This window comes from Leuresthes tenuis, unplaced genomic scaffold, assembly GCF_036924035.1.
Source record: "Leuresthes tenuis unplaced genomic scaffold, fLeuTen1.0.hap1 SCAF_5, whole genome shotgun sequence".
Classification (NCBI taxonomy): domain Eukaryota; kingdom Metazoa; phylum Chordata; class Actinopteri; order Atheriniformes; family Atherinopsidae; genus Leuresthes; species Leuresthes tenuis.
In genome coordinates this window covers 2,441,326-2,462,890 of record NW_027325359.1, presented here as the reverse complement: position 1 = coordinate 2,462,890, position 21,565 = coordinate 2,441,326, and the positions used below count along the sequence as shown (strand labels likewise).

Genomic DNA, 21,565 nt, shown 5'->3' with positions numbered 1-21,565 from the left:
TTAAACATGCCTGAGTCTGAATGTGCAATGTAAACAAGGCACTTCCGAAATTTTATCATGCATGACACTCTCTTATGCAAGAAGGAAAGAAAAGCCTTTGGCACTCAGATTAGGTTCAAATAGCATTGCATAACTTTCGTTTGCTATTTTCAATGTTTTCACTGCTCTAATGTCACCCTTGAGGATTTTAATGTTGTGTGTATGAGGTAAAGTTGCTTCCTGATGACTTGAAAATTACACCATCCATCTCTTCCAAGATCAGCCACCATCACCACACGAAGACTAGAAAATGCTCTCCCTACGGCACTTTTGTAAAATCCCAGACATATGGTCTGTGTGTGCATATTAGAATACTCCTATGGCTGAAACCTGGAAGAGAGGAAAGTGCTCATTGTCAGCATCGTGAGCGTAGCCAAGCATGGTCCTTTTTTGTTAACCTTTTATGAACTTCATGAAGCATTTTGTTCAAAATTTAACCATTTTTGTAGCCACTAATTGGACTTATTTGGACTAATTATTAGGTATAATCATTTTTCTCATTTCACATAGACAAACATGTACTAAGTGCAGTCGTAATCAGTTGGCTTAGATGGCTGTACAATGAGTCTGGATCTCAAATTCCAGCCTGGTGTAAATATTAACGGTCTGAGTAAGACTGATTTATTGTAGGTAAAGACAAGCCAGCAATTCCTGCAACAACTTGACCTAATATAGCTTGATTCTATAACTTTAAGTAAACGTGTCAGTACAATTTAGCACCGTAGACAAATGGGCTGTAACATTTAATTCAGAGGAAAAGACTGTAGGAATGACGCACTTCATGAAAATGGTCATTTAATCCGTGTTAAATCATGACAGATTTTTATTCATTGTGGTAATTTACAGGCATAGTGGACAAAACACTATAACAAGTAAACTCTCATGTGATTAAAACATTCTCAGATGAATTCTCAGTTAAAACTCATAATTTCAAGACTCACTAAGTAGTCTTTAAAGTGGGGACAATAGGTACAGTAGTTAGACGATTCAAAAAATAAAAAGTAATATTCAAGTGTTTTGTTTCCCTCAAAAGACTGGGGATTACATAGCAATAGCTCTCTCCTTATGCTTTTCTTTGCTCTACTGTTCCACTGAACTGAATCCCACTTTTTTCATCTGCAGATGAGTCTCTGTTGGACTCTACACACCACCCTATGGGATTTTTTGGAGATATTCCAAGTCCAAAGGGATCATCACCATCGGCCTTACCAGACTCACACTATACTACATTGGAAACCCCAGAGTCACCTGGTGCCCTGCCATCCATTCCTGACCCAAATGATGAAGCTAGGACTGCTGACACCATGCTTTTTCAATTGGGGCACAATGCATATGAAAACTCCAAATCCCAAATGCCAAGGGATGCCCTTAGAGAAAAACCACATATTCTGACAACTCCATTATTAAAAACTTCTAAACCTTTTCCGGGGTCTAGTCCACAATTTGAGGCATCGACTAAACATGCCGCAGACTTGAAGATGGTCGGGACAGATTCAAACTTTCAGACAAATACATCCATAACATCCTTAAACCCCTCTGCTTTTACCAGATCAACACCTCATCCAGCTCATTATTCTGAGGAGCAGGTCACTTCTGGTAAGCAGCAGGATAGCACATCAGAACAAACACGGCCCATCATGACCTTTATGCCTGGTCAGCCTCTTGAACCCCCAAAACCGTCTCTCTCTGACTCTATGGCCGATGAGTCCTATAGTAAAATAGGGAATTCAAGCCAGCTGAGCCCCAGCATTGTCCCCTTGGTGGAGAGAAAACCTGAGATTCAGTCCCCTGCATACAATGTGCCTTTCATTACGCCCCACCATACAATACTTTTTGCTGAACCCACTGAGTTGTCTCCAGAGGACTACTACCCCACCAACACCATGGAAGTGGACTGGGGGTCTGGAGATTACCTTGAGACAATGTCTTTCTACAATTCAGATGGAGATGCGTATTCTCTGGTCACCAAGGTGCCCTCTGACCCGTATGATCTGGAGGACTACACAGAAAGCTATGACACATCCTTTCCTTCCAGGGTGGGGATATCCCCCTCATCCCTAAACCCTCTTAATGTCTCACCTTCTCCCAGCCTTATGACAGCAAACAGCGCCATTGCTCCACATAAATCTATTAATCCTTCCACAATCTCTACATCAGTCCACATTACACTGGAGACCACTCCCACACCCAACACAGATATATCTGATGTATCAGATATTGATTGGGCAGATACGTTCACAATCCAACCAACAGATGTGCTCTTACCTGACATGAACAGTTTAGAGTATTACACCACTCAGCTGACCAAGGAGAACAACAGCACAGAAACTGGCGCTGAACACGGAGGGAATGTTACTGTAGTGTCCATCAATACCACAGAGATCACACCCACCATTGGCTTCACAAGTGATACTAATCTGACGGAGGACGAGTCCTCCGGTGATCTGTCAGGGTTTGAGGCTCACAATGAACCGACCACAGTAGCAACAACAGAGGAGAGTCCTCAGTCGATCAATATCTCTGAGCCTTTTCTCGATCCTTCAATAGTCCCAACTTATCTCTTTGATACCTCATCTTCCAAATGGCTTGGTCAGGTGTCCACAACAGACTGGTCCACACATACCAGCATTGTAGGCATGGACACGGCATTAGCAGAACCTAGTGCAACACCTGTGCTGCCAGCAGATCTGATATCTTCCTCCTCTCTGACAGATGTTCACTGGTTTGTTACAGATTCATTCTCAGAAAGTACTCTACACGCTACTACCGTGTTAACTGCAACTATAGGCTTCTCACCCAGTCCCACCGACCCTGCTGAAAACAGCACTGCTAGCACTACAGAACTAACTTTACCAGATTCAACATTTACAACTGAACAAACTCCCGATACGTCTTCAGTTTCAAATGATTCCACATCGCACAATGTCACTTTGGTTCCCCCGGTTATGTTGGGGGATCAGGGCGTGACCGAAGATGGAGCTGACATCCCAGCCACAACGACCTTGATCCCAACAAGCAGTGAAGTTAATACAGTCTCTGCCGCACCCACAAGTACAGCTGCCACAGCTACTACTCATCAAGCTACAACTGGAGCTAATGCCACCACTGAGGCCTCAACTAGTGTCAACATCATCTCCACGACCAGTGAAAAGACCACAGCAACAACAGCAAGGCAGTACCTCTGCAGACATGACAGGCCCGCTTATTTAACAAAGATTGGTAAGTTTAATTTAGCTCTGTCTTACCTGAAGAGGCATTCCTTAAATGTGTCATGTAAAATGAACATTTATATACATTTAAAACTCTGCTTTCTGTGCAAGGTTTTCCTTCTGGGGCCACTGTTGGATATGCCAAGTCTCAAATCAGAGACATACTGAAAGCAGAATTCAACAAATCAGTGGAGCTGCAGGTAAAATGATGTTATTTATAATTGAATATTAAAAATTCATTTCAAGATATCTGCCTTAATGGTGTCTCTTATGACAGACGGATACATTATGAGGTGAAACTAATCTTGTTGTATATTAGGGGTTTGCAGCGAATGAACTGTTGTGTAAAGGCACACTTAGCAGTTACTGTTTGCATTTACAGATTAAGAGCAGCATTCAATGCATTATGGAAATGAGACTTTATAATTCAGATTAAAGAAAAAACATGTTGTTATTTACTGTGTAAGATGCCTGTTTGGAAGACCTGACAGGAGTTACTGACTAGAAAATCAAACTGGCCGTGGTGTTTTCTTTCATTTAAAATGTTTATTTTCTAGTCAGTGTTCTGAAGTTGTCGGCCTAAATTGAGCAGTGTGCAAGAAACACTCAGAACAAAGTCAGAGAACCTGTTTCGGTTACGTTCTGAAGCACAAATACACCCAAAATATGCCGTGTGTGCTATGTGATCTAAGTATGCTGTGTTATTACAGTCCTCACATCAGAAATGGGAGAAATACCAGCTGAGTGTTGTCTGCAGAGAAATACAAAGACTATAAAACAACTGTTTTCACCTCATGTGCTCACCCATATTACTTCATATATCCACATATGGTCTCACCCAGTTGATTTTCAGATTTATTGCTCAAGGGTTGGTTGTATAAACTCTGAAATAAGGATTCAATGTTGTGGATATTTTGTTTTCTCATGTGCAGTTTATTCAGAAAACGTCAGAGCTGAAAAGCTATAAAGTAATTGTGAATGTATGACTGATGACTGACTAGTTTTCGATATTTTTCATCACAGGTGGTGGACCACCCACCAAAATTTGTGTTCCGGGCGGTGTCCGGTCCAATTGTGTACACAGCTATATCTGTCATCAATGCTCTGCGACGGTCTGGGCGCCGCTTCCTGTCGGTATCCCCCAACGTGAAGGCAGCTGACCGTAAACATCAAGTCCACACAGGTAAGTCGAGCATTCATCCAACTTTCTTTTGCTGCTGCCTACCGCAAAAAGCTTGTTGTCTGTTTGTTATGTTTTTGTAGCTTTTTTTCTTCAGCTTAGCTTAAAATTCTCCATGTCCACCCTCTGTGAAGTGCTGCAGTTTGTTCCTGGTCACATCGACGTGCGGTACTGCAACTTCAGTGAGGGCATCGAGAAAGGTTTGACCATGGCCTTTGCAGAAGTGCGCCGGCGCTCAAAGGAGTCGACCAACTTCACCGTGCATGTGAGTGGAACCACGTGAAAGAAGGAAAGCGCGGGCAGCCATTTATTTGCATTCCAGCTGAGATGTTTTCATTAGGACGCTTTCACTGTGGCTTTGCACCTAAGAGCTTACTTACACAATGACAATAATCTCTGTCCCTCTGAATACTAACTGTTGTCTGTCAGACGGCTGCATTAGTTCTGCTATTTGTGCGAGCGAGCTGAAAGCTGTTACTCTACACTACATACAGGTTTATGGCAAGCGATCAGGCACCTTCAGGCTCAGCATCTTCCTTAGATTTTTATTGTACAGCAGTTTGATCAGCTGTTATGTTGGTTTTAAAGTGATTTACAAATTAAATGCTGTGGTATGGTAAAATGTTCACCTGCACATCTGTCTGTCATTTTCTGTTTTACCATCTTTCATGAACAAGACCCCAAGATTCTTTTTTTGGATGTTCATGAAGGACTTAATGCTCTAGTTGTCAAGTATTAACGAGGACATATTGTGCTTTGGAGGTTTTTTCACTTTCTTTTATGTATAAGGTGTACACAATTACAAGAAAGCCCACACCAAAAGCTGTTTCCAAAAAAACGCAAAGTAAAGTTAATTAAGAGAAGTCCATCTCAAAGTCTAAGAGCAAAATGAAGAAACTTAAATGGCAGATAAAGAGAGACAAAGAACCAATGGAAAGCCACAGAGCATGAGACAAAAAGTATTTCCTCCAGAAATGCTGCGCTATTAACAATGAAGTAATACATTTAGAAAAAAATAAAAATAATTTGAATACGGCCGCCTTGACTGGTACTGTCTGAGTAATGATGTTGTTTTTAGGCTTTTTTCCTCGTCTGTTTCTGTCCTCACTGGTTGTGCGATTGTTTTACCAGATCCATCTATAAATGATAATGCTCAGTCACATCTGGCTATAAAAATCAGGATAAATCAGGATAAACCACATTCAACTGTGAGACTGAACATTATTTTTATATTTAGTTGTGTAATTTTTCCTGTTTCAGATTGTAAACATCACCGTGGCTTCACCTAAATATGAGGAGCAACGGCTGGTGAGTCAGCCAGTGGACATCACTTTCACCATCAGTGGTTCGAGGGGTTATCTGCTGGGCTCAGAGATCAGCAATGCTCTGATGAAACTCACTGTGGTGGAATTCAGCTACTACATGGGCTTTCCTGTGCTGCAGATTGCTGAGCGTGAGTACCGTGTGGTTTTATATTTTTAGGGATTTTGAGTCTCAGTGCTGTCAGTGAACTTCTAGGTTAAACTTCTTTGTGTTTGAACATCATTTTGTCCTTTTTCCCATAGCATTCCATTATCCAGAGCTAAACACCAGCCATCTGCTTCGCTCCTCCTGGGTTAGAACAGGTATAGTGGTTTCAGTGGCACGTTCTCGGCATATTGAAATGCTGCTTCAAAGCCTTACAGCAAATATGAAACAGTTCAAGCTTGGTGTATTATTCCTGTTTTGTGTGTTTGTAGTCGTCTTAGGTGTACTGGACCAGAAAGTGGGGGAAAGGACCTTTCAAGCAAACATGGAGCGCCGCGTGGCTCTTATACTTGGGGAGGCAATGGGAGTAGTGAGAAGGGTTAAAAGAGCCACCACGATAGGCAACAGCAGTGTTCAGGTATTGTTTTTATTGACTGATTCAATACTAAATTCAAAGAAGTGTTTGTAGCTGCAATGCTTTAGATTATTTCTAAAGTGAGATTTAGCTGTTGTGATTTTCTTTATTTTGTTCTCTATTTATTAGAAAGGAAACCAAATCAAAGCTTCTCATATTGTAGAAACTTCAGTCTATCTTGTTGAATATCTTGGTCACTGCATAACAAAGCATTTAAAACACTGAAATACAAGGTTTGCTAATGGATTAACTAAAAAACACCCTTGTTGGATTTGGGTCATCGGTCCCTTTTGCGAGTTCGCTCGAACTATCTTGCCTCAGCACAGAGGGCTCATTATGTGTGGGATGCATTGTTGGTAACCAGTGAAAGCCTAAGTGCTTTACTAATCAAGCTCTGGCTTTTGTGGCTCCTCTCTGCACCTGCTCATCTCATCTCTAAGGGGGACAGGATATGGCTCTGTCTCCATGACAACAGCATCCTAGTTACCCTGGGATGAGACACTCCAAGACCGCCACCTAAAGGGGTTCATATTCCTCTTCCTCTTCCTCATTTCTCCAGTCTTTTAACTTGATGGCTCCTGTGAGCCACAGAGCAGATGCATTATTAATTTGACCATTTTTCTCTGTCTGTATCCTGCTCTTTTTTAGGTGACAAAGAGGCATTAATGGGGTGGGGGGGGATTTAGAGATGTAGAAGATGGATAAATCTAATGACCTGGGAGTGCAACACACTTATATGAAAGATATATTTTATGAGGGACATATTTGATTTGACCTCATGAAGTCTGAGTGCATAAAGCAGACTAAACAAGGGCGCTGTCACAGTGATAAATATCAACCTTGGCTGAGTAGCAGCCTCACTGACTCTGACCTTTTTGACTCCCACGTTGTCGTCTACAATAAAGCTCGCAGAGTGATTTAAGAACGGAGAGGACCGATTTAGTGATGAACCTTTAATGTCTGTTTTTTTTTTTTGTGCTAAGATTAGATCTCTAATTTTAGTCCCAAGCATTCTTTTTATGTTTAAAATTCATTTTTTCCTCACAGCCATAATTATGTGTTTCACATACTTATTATGCGCTTTTGTTTCTTGTTGCCTGGATGAGATGCTGTTGTTTAGGAAGCCTGAGTTGGATATTCATATTCATCTTTTATTTCATTTTATTTCAAAGACCCTGACTCACACAGAGCCTTTGAACTGAGGGAAGGTTTCTTTCTCTTTTTCTCCTGCCCACCTGTTTACTTGCTGACTTTACTTTCCATGAATACTTTCCATGAATAGATGTAATGTTGTCATCTATGAGAATATAATATGAGGCTTCCTTGCCAGATAAAAAGAGGAGGCTATAGGAGGGTTGTGCAGTAGCGATTCACAGTGCACTTTTTTCACTCTAATAATCGTGCATGGACCAGATTAGACACCGAATCAGGGTGCATGCATAGCCGTTTTCTGTGTCAACCCAGGCATGACCTGCAGTTTAGTCTTTCCAGTAATGCAAACGGAAGACTGTGCCGTGCCTCAGGGCACCGAGTGGGGGAATGCACACACACACACACACACACACACACACTCGTGCACCCAAGCATCGGTGTAGTAGATGACATGCAGAATATTTAAAGAGTGACTAATGTTAACAGAATGAAGAATGTGAGATGATAGACTGCATGATGATGGGGTGCATCAATGTGTGAATGCAAAAAGTGCACAATGCACCAAGTTAAACAATTTAAAACATGTATTTGCTTGTAGACATTCAGATAATTTTGTCACTTGCTTGTATAATGTCCTTCATTACATCACAAGACAACTACAGCCAGATCACTGGCTCCTTAATTTAAGTCTTTGCATTCTTATCAACTCAAAAATGATCCGTTATCGTCCTCCACAGAAAATGACAAACGAGACTGTCCATTATAAAGTCATTTTTAGTAGTGAAAATGTGACGCTTCGCTCGTTAGGTCCTTCATCAGACATTCCATTCCTAATTTAAGAGAGCGTAGTGCGTCATCATCTATGACTCCTATGTTCATTTTTGGAAGCGCTTTTATTCACGGTTGATGAGCTCTGCCTGTTTGCCACAAATGTTTCACATTGGAATCATCTTACAGAGTAACGCAACAAACAAGAACATCAAAATGAAATCATGGATTTGGACATTGAGTTCACGTCAGTCTGCACTAAAGCTAAAAACTTTTATTTTCTAAACCCCTTTAATCCTAATTGGGTAGCAGGGGGCCTGGAGCCCATCCCAGCTGCCATCAGGAGAGAGGCAGGCTACACCCTGGACAGGTCACCAGTTCATCACAGGGCTAACGCAGACAAACGAGCGTGCTCACTCACCCCGATGGTCAGGTTAGAATCACCAGTAAACCCGAGTTTCAGGGGACCCAGGAACCTTCCTATAACCACCACATCAGTGTGCAGCCCAGCTGCAAATGTATCTCAACAAAGTAAAACAAGAATTAATAGCAATAGAGATGTTATTACCCATAAAATGATTACGGTGTCCTCAGTAAATGCCATTTGCACTTACAACCCTGAAGCCAAATGGAAACTTGTTCAGTTGTCAGGCAAATCAAAATGAAAAATGTATTTTGGGAAATCATGGATCCTGCATCTTCTGTGCTAAAAAGGAGAGAGGAAGCATCCAGCTTGTTGTCAGCACACAGTTAGCATGATAGTCTGGGGCTGCATATGGAACTAGCAACGTGCACATTTCTCTACAAGCTCGTGCACTCATGATTTGATGTTGACGACTGGACAAGTGACACAACTCCTTCCTTTTCTCAATGCCTAGATTGTAAGTGCGAGCCGGCTGACAGGTGCAGACCACCCCTTGGAAATAGTGTATTTTGTGGAGGGTCCCAGTGGTGAGAGAATGCCTGCTGTCCAAACAGCCAACCTGCTCAACAGCCTGGACGTTCAAAGGGCCGCCATTATCTTGGGATATCGTGTTCAAGGCATTTTGGCTCAGCGTGAGTATCTCCTTCACACCAGATAACTGATGTTCAACAACAGATAAATGATTCAAACCAAGTTCGAACTCCCACAGGAATGCTTTTACTTTTACAGTGTGTTTTTAATTGATATAGTCAAAAAAAATTAAATAAAACTTTTATTACCCTCGTCATTTATTTATTTATTTCTGTTGTTGCTACTTAAGACTGTTGAGATGGTTTTTGTCTTACTTTTGACTTTTTTTCTCATATGAAAGAAATATTGAAGCTTACTGTGGGCTCCAGTTGCTTCTTTGTATGTTTCTGTTAACATTCGAGCGACTCCACACGCCGTACCAAGCCTGTCTTTCTCATTAAGAATCTAAACAAGGAACGAAGGGCTAATGAGGGCCCCTCAGGGCTGTGCTTTGTTCTCTAACAGTACTTTCCCAGGGGATGAAACGGGTTTTAATTATAACTAATGAAGGTCTGCATTGGATATTATAACTGTAAGATTATGCTCAGCTTTGCATTATTAAGGAGCATGTAAACGGACCATATTTTTATTTGAAGCTTGAGGTAAACCTAAAAACCTCTTTCGATGCATTTGTCCAAAGCTGTGGAGAAGGTGGCATCCTCCCCCTCCGAAACTGAGAACACAAACATGTGGATCGTCATTGGGGTGGTGATTCCCCTCCTCGTGGTCATTGTCATCATTTCCATCCTCTACTGGAAACTGTGTCGGACAGACAAGTTGGAGTTTCAGCCTGATGCCATGACTGCCATCCAGCAGAGGCAAAAGGTATGTTCCCAGCCATGCTTTTACAGTCTCACCGATGCTTCATGGTGTCAGCATCTGAGAGCAGTTTCTTTACAATGAATGTCTTTAAAAAACTGAAAGTGTTTTTTGTGATATTGAAATATTTCATGCAGATGTTTTCAGATGCAATAGTGAGAGTTAAATTGATGACAGATTAGGACAAATTTAGTAAAATAACTTCCAGAAGGCTTTTGCAATGCATCAAAGAAATAAAGAAACTAGTGCAGTCAGATTTAACACATTTTCTGTCCTTTAATGAAATCCATTTTTACCCCCCCCCCCCCCCCCCCCTTTTAATTATTTATTTTTCTGCAGTACAAATCAGGAAAAAGATTATTCTTGGAATAAGAGAGCTTAATTTCCACCAGAGTATGTAGAGTGGGTGATACAACAAGCAAGCCGAGCATGAACCAAAAGCAACAACCCTCCTGGCAATGTTGTGGCCAGAAATGGCGCCGCTGGCAGCTGCTGCCTCTCTTTGAGCCAGCTCCTCCTGTGGCAAAGTGGGACAAACAGTGATTGGCATTGCGTGGTTTACACTTTAACTGTCATGTTCAGTGTTTATATTTCTAGAAACCACACCTCTTGACCATGGTGAGTGTTCACTGTAGCTCATGGCTGAAAACTTGTTAACGGCTTTGCAGGCCAACATCGTAACTTTGCATCAAACAGTTATTCATCTCAACCTCTGAGACACTAAACACAGTAAACTAAATTTGCATACATTTTATTCTGTAACTGTTTGGACACATAATTGATTATTATGAGAAATCTAATCCACTTCTCAGCTGTATCCATGTCCCAGGAAGATGCAATTCCACATGCACAAAGGAAAGCACAGCCGGTGGTAACTATGGGAAATAGTGCATTTTTATTGAGAATATTTGCTCAGGTAACAGATTGCAAAATTAAATGAATTTGTGACTGACCAAAACAAAGTTTTAAAATAAATCTTATCATTATGAGGCTATTAGCATAAGCACCGTTAAAGATATGTTTTATGAACAGTGATGCAGGATGTTATATTATCAGGGCTAATTGACACCTGTAATGTATTTAGTGGGAATGCAGACTTGTGTTACATAATGTCAGTGTCCAAACCAGCTGAGAAACATTAACATATTCTACAAGGAAATGTATCATTTAGCTGATGTAGAAAGTCCGAAAGAAAGATGTAACCCCTTAAAATTTAAATGACCTGCTGATTAATTAGGGGTATCTGTCATTGCCATGAGTGCAGAGCACAGAATGTGGATTTCATCATCTCCTCATAGAAGTAAAACTTTAATGACTTCAGCAGAGACCCATTAAAGGATGCATGTACGCTTACAGCTCGTGATGTTGCTGGAAAATGAGATGGCTTTTAATTCTGTTCTGAACTTTTCTGATGTTTCCTTTCATGTTTTTGCCCAAAGCCGTATCAGCCATCTAACTCCACAGTTTGTCTCGTCTTGTTTTTAGTTTTTGAAAACGCTAAATGATTTGCTGCCTTGATGTCCTCACTTGATGTAGAAATATCTGCTTTCTGCATTGATGCAGCCTCTTTCTGGGTTTAAAGTACATTTTTCCAGCTCCACACACCTCTTTATGAACATTAATGAAATGATGATACTGTATTTGCACCAAATCAACCACAGTAATATAACCACCAGCTTGATAGCTTGGCACCCATTGTGGTGCCAAAACACGGCCATGGGACCGCTGTCCCTTGGTGGAAGCAGGCTGTTGGCAGCAGTTCCTTTGAGGAAATGTGTATAATAAGGCAGGAGCTCCATGATTTGAGCTCTTTCACCTGGTGTGTTTGATCAAATTTGGATCTGGGGAGTTTAGAAGCCAGGTCGACAGTTTGGGCTCTTGGTTCTGTTTCATGTGCACTTTTTGAACTGGGTTAGGGTTAGGCCTCACATTCCTTCTTAGGGAGATCTTTGCTCTTTCGTAAAGCCATTTTCATATTTGTGGGGCAGCTTGGAAACCCCTGGTTGGTTGGTGGTACTTTTCGAAGTTACGTCCACATTAAGCATCGTGCGGTTTTTCTGTCGGGCTGCACAATAAGCTGAAAATGTATTTTTATGCAAATGTTATGCAATCAACATAGCAAAGCCTGTATTAATATTGCATTGCCATTTTTATTTGAAATAGAGCAAACAGATTTGTGTTAATGAGGGCTCCATGCCATTCAGAGGAAGTTCTAAAGTATTTGTTTTGCTTTGCTGAGGAGAAAAGTTTGTGTAAGAATTTCAACAAGAGGACAATTCTGTCAATTCTGATTCACCACGACACAATAACCCCAATACTGAACAGCCAAGCTACTTGCAGTTTCTGCTTTTTGTTATGGCATTATGCTGCAAACTTTAGCTGTATTTCCAAGTGTTTCGAATGTGATAAAGGTTCGAAGTGGCTTTTACTTTGGATATTTATTGAGGAGGCAGTGTGTACTGCCAGCTGTGTTCCAGTGAGAGCGACAGAGCTTTTTATTACCTGTACAGCAGTGTCTTAATCTGTCGAGGTGTTACACACTACAAACTGTAGCCTGTCCTTTTTGCTCAGCACAATTATCTGTAACTTAACACCACAACTCTTCTCTCAGTCCACTACGTCATTCAGTGAATCAGGAACTTCACGGCACCAAGCACTCCCACAAACTAAAGAAGATATTGAGTTTAGGGAGGATGAAGATGGGGAGTATGAGGAAGAGGAAGAAGAAGAAGAAGAAGAAGAGGAGGAGGAGGAGGAGGAGGAGAGGGAGGAGATAGAGGTTAAAAGAGGGAAGGTACAGAATAGTGTCTGTTGGATTGTAGAAAGCTTAGTCAAGCCTAGTTTGTGTGTCTGTTTTCATATTTAATTCCATAAACAAGACACGGCAGTACTGTTACAATAGCATCTGCAGCATCCCTAAAAGCATCTATTAAATCATCATTACTTCTGCTTAGAAACCAGTAGCTCCTCCAAAGAGCAAACAAAGTATGAACATCCAGGAAGAAGAAGAGGAGGAGGAAGAGGAAGAAGAGGAGGAAGAGGAAGAAGAAGAAGAGGAGGAAGAGGAAGAAGAGGATTGGGATTCTGAAGATGAAGAAGAAGAGGATGAAAAGAGGAAACTTAAAAAGAAAGAAACCACATCACAAAAGCAGAGGGGACAAGAGAGTAAAGCTGTGTTAAAGAAACCAGGGGGGCTGACGACAGAGGAGAAGATGAAAGTTTTGTCTAAAGGGAGGAGAGCCAAGGAGGAGGTACATGGTGTAGTAGACATGGAGACTAGTGCTTGTTTGTGTAAACAGAGATCCTGCATCGCAGATTTCACTGTGGATTGTGGTGTGTTTCTAGTCCATAGATCCTGTGTTGTGCAGTAGGAGATGCAGCATACATACATATCCATGTCTATCTATCTGTTTACTGTGAGTGACTCCACATTTTACCATTAGACCAGGCTAAGTAGTGATTAGTGAGCATAATGTGTGGCAGATGTCATTAGCTGTTTGTTTGCTTTCATTCGGTGTCACTTCTAAAGAGACTGGTTTTACACTTTTTAGCTTCCGCTTTTTGAATGTTTTCCCTTGTTTATGTGCTGTGAAGAGCAGCACACAGCAACACATACACACTTCCTCTCGCAGGATTAGCACTATCACACTGGATTAGCAGTTTTATACCAGCAAGCCTCTTCTAAGCTGCACAATTTATTCGGGGTAGTGAACTTGGGGAGAGTTGAGAATTGAAATGGAGATGCCTCGTCACTCCTGTCTCCTGTAGCAGCCACATCTCTGCATCACAAACTGTAGGCACACATACTGAGATCTTATATCCTCTGTTGACTCCTTTTCTGCTGGAAAGTCCTGAGGGCTTTGCACAGGAATAGTCTCCCTGCTTCCATCTCAAGCCCCCACCCCCACCAGCACCTCACAGAAAAGCAGATCAGTGTTTAACCAAGGCTCTCCCTGTCCCTGCTTTCTCATAGAGTCGTAGAATTTATTATATATTCATTATTGCCTGTCTGTCTGCCTCCTTTCCAAAGGCCCATACTTCAGTTATCCGGCTTAAGTCTCAAAATGTGTACTTCTGTGATGGCTGTGAGTTTTGAGCTGAAATTTCTGTGCAGTAATTTGGCTTGTCACTGTTCCTTTACCCGTCATCATGATCATTATTTCTATATTTTCGTCAGGTATATCATCATTTTATTCTGTATGTTTTTCATATTGTATTTGGAACACTATGTTATTAAGTTAATACTTAAGAATATTAGTCATCCATGCTTACCTCTGCAACATGCATCTTTCCTTCCACTCCCTATTTACTTTATCCGTCCTTGTTTTCTTCCACTGCGGATCCTTTCTTTAGTTGCAGGCACCCAGTGTGAAAGGATTTGACTTTGCCAAGCTTCATCTTGGCCAGCAGAGTAAAGATGATGTCATGGTGATCCAGGAGCCTGTTCCACCAGAGTCTGGCTCTGGGCCCCTCCCTGTATTGATTAAAGATGGCCTTAGTCCATCTGAAAATGGAGAGATCCCCACACCAAAATCCAAAACCTCAGCATCCTCCACAAAGGCATCCCGCAGCGGTCGAAGGAGAGAAAGGTCAGTGCTACTGGAAGTACAGAGCAGGGGGAGAATCAGTCTGAGAAGTTGGTGATAGGGAGATCAGATAAATGACAAGGTCTGTCTACATTAAAATGCATCGTGTTATGTCTACATAGATCACATTAAGGTCAGATACACTGAGGTTACAATGTATGAAGAGCACAAAGGAAAAGCACTGAAAAAAGCCTTGAATTGTTACTTTGCTTTCCCACATATGTGCTGAAATATTAAGGCAAGAAGAGAGGGATTGAGTGGCAAACACTGTTCTTAAAGGATCAGGCCATTTCAGTGACTTTGGAGTTCTCACTTTTTCATTCTCGTGTTGTGTTGAACACAATTATGGCCACTAGATTGTCTGTCTCTATCCTACACACTGCAAAGCAACCGTCAATCCAATATGGATTTTATTTTGTGTGTCTAGATTTTAACAGAGCTTGTTTTCCCCAGTGGAGTGTTACATTCACTTTGAGTGGGACAGGCAGCCATTAGGACAAAAAGCCTTTGACAGATCCTTTAATGATTACATACTGCGTGCTCCTGTCAACAGGTCTTACAGTACTTTCAGTATATTAAATTAAGGTCCATAGTTTATTGTTTTGAAGCTCTGTTACCTTATGGCTTGTCTAAATCATTCAAACTGAGGTATTTAATGTATACATACTAGATTTGCCAACTAAAAATGTTAAGTTTGTTACAACAATGATTGTTACTATACAATGTGCATCACTGACAACATTTAACAGACCACATGCAGTCATGTAATTGATTGCCAAACATCAGCAAAGCAATTATTGCTTTCTGTTGTTAGAAATCCTTTAAGGATCAGTAAGCTATCGACCATATTATTTCTCAGCTGCCTCCTCCCTGCTTTCACCCTTTTGAAAGAGCGATGTTTTTGATTATGCATGACGTTTCAGCATGTTAGTGCCTTCTCAGGCTTCTATTATTCATGTGTGTTTTCTGGGTAGGATCTCCCCGTCAGACGGTGACTCGGTGGTGAGTGATCATTCTAGTGAGCGGGAATCGACAGAGGAGAACCTGAGAGCCCAGGCCACGCCCAGCGACAGCAAGCAGACCCGTAAGGTCCCCATAAATGTTTTAAATGGCAAGTGGCCTTGGCAACACTCAACATCGCTCCTCCAAACACAGAGAGTGAATATGAAGGGGGAGGGGATGGAGAAAACTAAAGGGACTTGGCTAGGATGAAGAAATAAACAAAGAGCAACTCAAGCCGACAGGATTTGATTGACAGGAAGGCCAGATTGAGGGCAGGAAAATGCCAAAATGATGGGAAAAAATAATGAAAGCAGAGGAGAAAACTGTAGAAATGTGCATCGTTATCATTAGAAGTGACACAAAGATTGCAGAGAGGAACAATGAAAGTAAATCAAAAACCTAGCAAGAACTCTGTTTGTGGTCAAAATAAGTCCTGTGAGTGGATTTAGGAGGAAATGCGAAAGAAAAACTGGCCGAAGTTACTCTGTCTGACAGCTTGTTGATAGATTTAAGCTTGCAATGCCACTCAGAGACTGTGTGCTGGAGCCAGACACAGTCAGGCGCAGACTACAGGCTGACTCACCCCCAGAGGAATGGACTCTGTTTTGTTATTGCTTAAACTGTGCCCAGGACTGATTGTGCTCGACACAGAGTTTATGATTAGATTGTACGAAGCACTTATATATACATATATATACTTACATATTTCTTTTTGTTCATTCAGTCTTTGGCTCAGTATTTTGTATTCATAAAGAGTAGCAACCTACTTCCTTTTCGTAGCAAATGAATAAAAAAGTGCTACTTTTAGTAGGAGACTTTCCTTTTTTCACCTTTTGCTTCATAGTTATGCTTCTTTTCACTGATGCAGTTATGTTCACAGATTTCTTTTTGCTACACTTTATCTCTTTTACCTCAGTAAGACTCTCTTTTCTTTCTATTGTGGTTTGCAGGCAAGAATAGAATTGGTAAGAGTTTATCCGCTTTGTGTTTGTGTCCACATAGACTCAGGCTTGACCTCTCGCAGCTGTGTGTGTCAGTGTCAGTTGTCCGTTTGCTTCTGTGGTAGTTTTGTGCTCGGCTCGTTCTCACCATCCATCACTGTTTGCTGAGCTGTCAGTCAGTGTGGAAACACTAAACCTCACAAAGGCAAAAGTGATTGTTTGAAATTATGTTTAACTTTTCGAAATAGAAATCTGTGTTCATTTGGTTCACCACAAGAAATATTACCCCCGCACTTTTTGTTGGAAGTCATACTTCAAATATATTCTTGTCAGAGAAATAGAAGTTGGTGTTTTGTATGTTATTGCTGCACAGTAGATGTCTGTCTTCCATAGAAGTCTCTGTTCCCTGGTTTAAATGAGCATCAGCATTTTTCGGGGCCTACACTGTGAAATAGGCTGTTCTGACCCTGCTTTCTTGTTTCCTTCCTTAGGTCCTCCACCTATGAATGGTGCAGCAAATGAGCAGCAGTCCTCAGCCTCCATCTTTGAGCATGTAGATCGGATCTCCCGTGCCACAGATGCAAGCAGGAGGCTTTCCAATAAAGTCCAGCTAATTGCCATGCAGCCCATGCCTGTCCCACCACTGCGGAGTCCACCGATCAACGGCAAACTGTCCAATACAAACCAAATCAACAAAGAGGTTCTCTTCTTTGACTGTTTTGCTTTAAAAGAGGGCAGTGAAAAAGGATCTAAATATGTTTTTATGTGAAATGTTGCTCAGAGGACTCAAAAATGTTCATGAGCCAAGTACAAGATGGCTGTACTTAAGCTTTGTTTCTGCAAATAAAGGCAGTGCAGCCAAACTGGTCAGCCCTGGGTTATGCTATAAAGATATTATTACAATTTTAATTAAACATTTTGTTTGACCAGATTGAAAACACGTTCATGGTAGATTTTATATTTACTTTTTAGGTATGATGTAATCTCTGATTCCACTGTAGTTTTAGCATTTTCCAGTTTAAAGACTCCACAAGTTCCAAAAATACAGACTTCTCCTATTTTGGATTTTTTTTCATTTATTTTTTATGACATTTCATTTTATTTTTGCTCTCAGATTCAGGTAGCATTGAGGCACAAGTCAGAGATTGAACACCATCGTAACAAGATTCGTTTGCGCGCCAAAAGGAAGGGTCACTACGACTTCCCTACGATGGACGACGTGATTAGTGGCCTCGGAGATGCAAAGGACCAAGATCACATCTACCAAAAAGCCCAGACACAGATCAGTAAGATCCTGGACCCCGACACTCAGATGCCCTCCATCTTCATGGAGCCCAAGAAGAGGTTAGAAGTCGTATTTTTGCTCAGTGATTGTATTTGTAGGTGTGTGTAGAGCCGCCCAGCTAAAGCAAAGAGAAGGAAAAAAGGCAGACATCTCTCCATTTGTTTCTTAGTGGCCGTGGGAGGCGCTCTCCTAAACAAAGGCTGAAGGATCAGCTGAATGGAGGCATGATGGAAGCAGACAAAGACCACCTCATCACCGAGGACATCGATGCTTACAGAAAGTGCCCTGGTGTCAACAATGTAGCCTATGTGGTGAGTAATGCACAAGCATCATAGCATATGTTCACTCATTTGGTGCCACTCCCTCTCTGAGCTTCCATGCATGTACATGTGTTGTATTAATTCCAGTCGGACCCTGACCAAGGCCCAGGATCGCCTCACAGGAGCCCCTCCCCCACAGATGATGTCTTTCTAGGTCCTGCTTCCTCACCTCCAGGCCATGCCCCTCCCCCACCACCCTACATGCCTCCGCAGCCCTCCATTGAGGAGGCGCGTCAGCAGATGCACTCCCTGCTGGATGATGCCTTTGCTCTTGTGTCGCCCACCTCTCAGGGCAGCACAGCAGGGATCACTCTCCCCGGAGTGAACAACAACCCCCCGTGCTCCAGCCCCCCAGGCCGTGGCCCGAGAGCTTGGGATCCCTCCTACCAAGCTCTTGGCCCCCTCCCTGGTGTAAGTCGTGAGCTTTTCATGGATACTTTTGACAGAATGTTAACTATTCATTCAACATGATTTTAAACTGCTGTCAAGGTGCATTGAAAACTATTTATTTTCTATTATTTATTCTTGGGATCAAAGCTTTTTGCTGTTTTTAAGTTTATAGACTATATTATGTCAAGTAACAGAGCAACGGTAATCAAATCCCTGTTTAAATGTGCTGTCATCCAAATACTAACAGGCACACGGAAAGTTCTTTCCCTTTCTCAAGGTTTTTGTTTTCATTCACTAAACCAAGCTATAGCTTTAAGTTAAATCGTTTCCTCTTAGCAAACTAATCAGTTAAGTATTCCTCCATCTGTTGCTCCAGTGGAGCCGTGACTCTACAACCCCATCAGCTATATACAGAACAGCTTCTAAGACCCTGCAGCATTATAGCCATCATATGCTTTATCTGCATTTGTTCTTGTCAGTTTAGGCTGGTTTTAAAGAAGGTACAACCACAAAACTACTGGGAAAGATGTGCAAAGCAGTGACACAAAGACCAATTCCTGCAGGGCTGTGGTTTGTTAACGCAGTAAGCTAATTATCTCTCCTCATATGGGCAACACAGTCTGTTCACCATGTCTCACGTTATGGATGGATCTGTTTAGAGACTCAATAGAAGTTATATAGCATAAACCATGGTCTGAAATTCATAATGAGGGTCTGAGAACATAGCTAAAATTAGATGAAGGCTTTAAGAGCCAGTTAGAGTTATGCAAGCAGATGAGGTATAAGTCATTTATACAAGACAGGGCATTTTGTAAGTGGTTACGGGAACCTGAAAGTACATCCACCCACTAAATGTCTTTATTATACTATCAAACTGTTAGATACAGAGTCAGTATTCTGACTGTGGGAAGATCTCATCGTGACTTTACGGATGCAACCATGCAGTCCACATTTAAAAGAGAAAAGGGGAACTGTTTAAAGGATATACTCTCAGTTTAATTTTCGTCTGGACACGTGAACAAAACTGATGTCTGGCACATAGTTAACCCTGGTGTTCACCCCAGGTGACGGATATGGAGACTTAACAGTGGAGCCATAAAATATTCTGGTGCTGCTTTTGCAGGTTCAAACTTAGTTAAATAAAAAAGTGTAGAATATACAGCGAGCAGCAGTATGTAAAGGTCTTTATATCTTGATGCTTTATTATGCCGTTCCACATAGTTTTAAAGTGGACTTTAGAACTTTGTCATTGATATTACTTATTTACTTCTAATTAAGTATAATTTGTCTCCTCTTGTTTCCTCCAGAGGTTCACTGAGCTGGGCATGTCCTCTGCTGCAGTCCAAGGCCTGACACCAAGGTAAAAAGCTGAAAAATGAGTGTTTATATGTAAATCTGTGAATCTTGTGTGCTATATTTTACGTTCACCTCTTTCTTAGTACACCATGAAGATGTCTGAATGTGAATGCTGAATGTTTTCCTCCACAGGCTTGAGCCTCATGAATAATAAAAGCAGAGTCATCTTTATTTTATTGGTTTAATGGATCGGGTCTAAGTAGATGTCTTTTAACTGGCTCCAAAAACACACAAACACACACACAAACACATATTCATGCCTGAACACAACTTACCTGGAAAACAACTGTGTGATTGGATGATTGATTAACAACATACTGACAGGATCATAGATGCCTCCACATAAATACGAATTCAATGTAATATTGTTACCATTAATTCAATACTGAGTTAAAACGTGGATGTTTTCCACTTCAAAGGCATATTCAAAGGCATATTTAACTTGATTTGACAGTGTAAAGACCGTGTAAAAGAAGAGAATTTACACATTTGTCCCAGTACATTTTTATTACCCTACAACTAAACGAAGGAGATGATTTCTCTGTGTTTCAGACAGGGCCTTGGCTCCAGCTACCTGCCACCAGGAGAAACAGCAGGACACAGCGAGCAGCTCCAGCCAGACAGCCTGTACTCCAGCAGGGGCCTCTACGCTGATGAGCTGCCCTCTTCTGCCCGACCACGTCCGGTGGGGGGAACCACAGGTACACGAGGAAGTCTGACAGCATCACCCACGTGCGTTAAAGCAGTGATGAATTACTAATGCTGTTCACTCCAGACTGCTGGCCTGCAAGCAAAACCCCTCAATGTGCTTATGTTTGATATCTTATTTTTCATCTTTTTACAAATGAAATATTTCCAAACAAAAAAAAAGCAAGCATATTTAAGAATAACATTTAGATTAGATTTTGTTTTGGAGAAGGTTTGTCTGGAAGCACATTTCACATTAGGTCACTTCTGGACCTGGGCCACAGCGCTGCTCATTGTTCCTCTTTATAAACACAATTATGAGTCGACAGAACTGTTGACAGAACGGCTGCTAAGACACAACCGCTGATGATTTCAGCTAAACAACAACCAACAGCAACACTAAAACTTGTTTTTCATTATTTGGACTATTCCCTGCTTGCATCTGCTTTCACATTTCAGCTAAACACACTGAATAATGCCTATTTTTTCCTGCCTTCTTCCTATTTTCCTCCATAAACGTATGAACACAGCATTAATACAGATGCACAAACCCACACCGCAAATCAGTCAAAATGAAATTATTCCCAAGGATTGTGTTATTCTGCCACCGTCATGTGACTTCCACTAACAGAAATGGATTGTGGCATTTAGCATAGAGAGTGCTGTATTGTACAGGCAGAGTGCTTTTCAGACTGTTGATTGCATCAAAGTATTACAGAGGGGCGGCTTAGGATTGAGTTTCAGGTAATGTAATTCTACGATGCGTGTTTCTGTGTGTGTGTGTGTGCTCGTAGGTGCCCAACTCCATCATCTCACACAGGTGGGCTTGTCCAGCCGGATGAATGGCTACCCAGCAGGAGTCAGGGCTGCTCCAGGCCAGAACGGAGGCTTAGGCTGGAACCATTACCATGATGACAATTTATCCAAGGCAGAACCAGAAAAAGATGTAGTAAGT

General features: G+C 41.6%; 1 protein-coding gene across 3 annotated transcripts in view; it reads left to right on the top strand.

Moving 5' to 3' along the window:
- LOC140306829 (UPF0606 protein KIAA1549) overlaps nucleotides 1–21,565 on the top strand; it is a 34,402-nt gene that overhangs the window by 10,812 nt on the left and 2,025 nt on the right. The window contains exons 3-22 of one of the 3 annotated variants that reach the window (XM_072385432.1): nucleotides 1,162–3,258; nucleotides 3,360–3,448; nucleotides 4,272–4,431; nucleotides 4,563–4,693; nucleotides 5,689–5,881; nucleotides 5,994–6,053; nucleotides 6,168–6,313; nucleotides 9,109–9,286; nucleotides 9,865–10,049; nucleotides 12,655–12,837; nucleotides 12,998–13,294; nucleotides 14,397–14,632; nucleotides 15,604–15,740; nucleotides 17,064–17,272; nucleotides 17,687–17,916; nucleotides 18,027–18,168; nucleotides 18,265–18,588; nucleotides 19,875–19,927; nucleotides 20,476–20,624; nucleotides 21,405–21,559. In XM_072385432.1, the coding sequence (XP_072241533.1) occupies nucleotides 1,162–3,258; nucleotides 3,360–3,448; nucleotides 4,272–4,431; nucleotides 4,563–4,693; nucleotides 5,689–5,881; nucleotides 5,994–6,053; nucleotides 6,168–6,313; nucleotides 9,109–9,286; nucleotides 9,865–10,049; nucleotides 12,655–12,837; nucleotides 12,998–13,294; nucleotides 14,397–14,632; nucleotides 15,604–15,740; nucleotides 17,064–17,272; nucleotides 17,687–17,916; nucleotides 18,027–18,168; nucleotides 18,265–18,588; nucleotides 19,875–19,927; nucleotides 20,476–20,624; nucleotides 21,405–21,559 (5,354 nt within the window). The remainder of the gene's footprint in view (nucleotides 1–1,161; nucleotides 3,259–3,359; nucleotides 3,449–4,271; nucleotides 4,432–4,562; nucleotides 4,694–5,688; nucleotides 5,882–5,993; nucleotides 6,054–6,167; nucleotides 6,314–9,108; nucleotides 9,287–9,864; nucleotides 10,050–12,654; nucleotides 12,838–12,997; nucleotides 13,295–14,396; nucleotides 14,633–15,603; nucleotides 15,741–17,063; nucleotides 17,273–17,686; nucleotides 17,917–18,026; nucleotides 18,169–18,264; nucleotides 18,589–19,874; nucleotides 19,928–20,475; nucleotides 20,625–21,404; nucleotides 21,560–21,565) is intronic. The other 2 variants (XM_072385431.1, XM_072385430.1) reach the window with 2 other exon arrangements.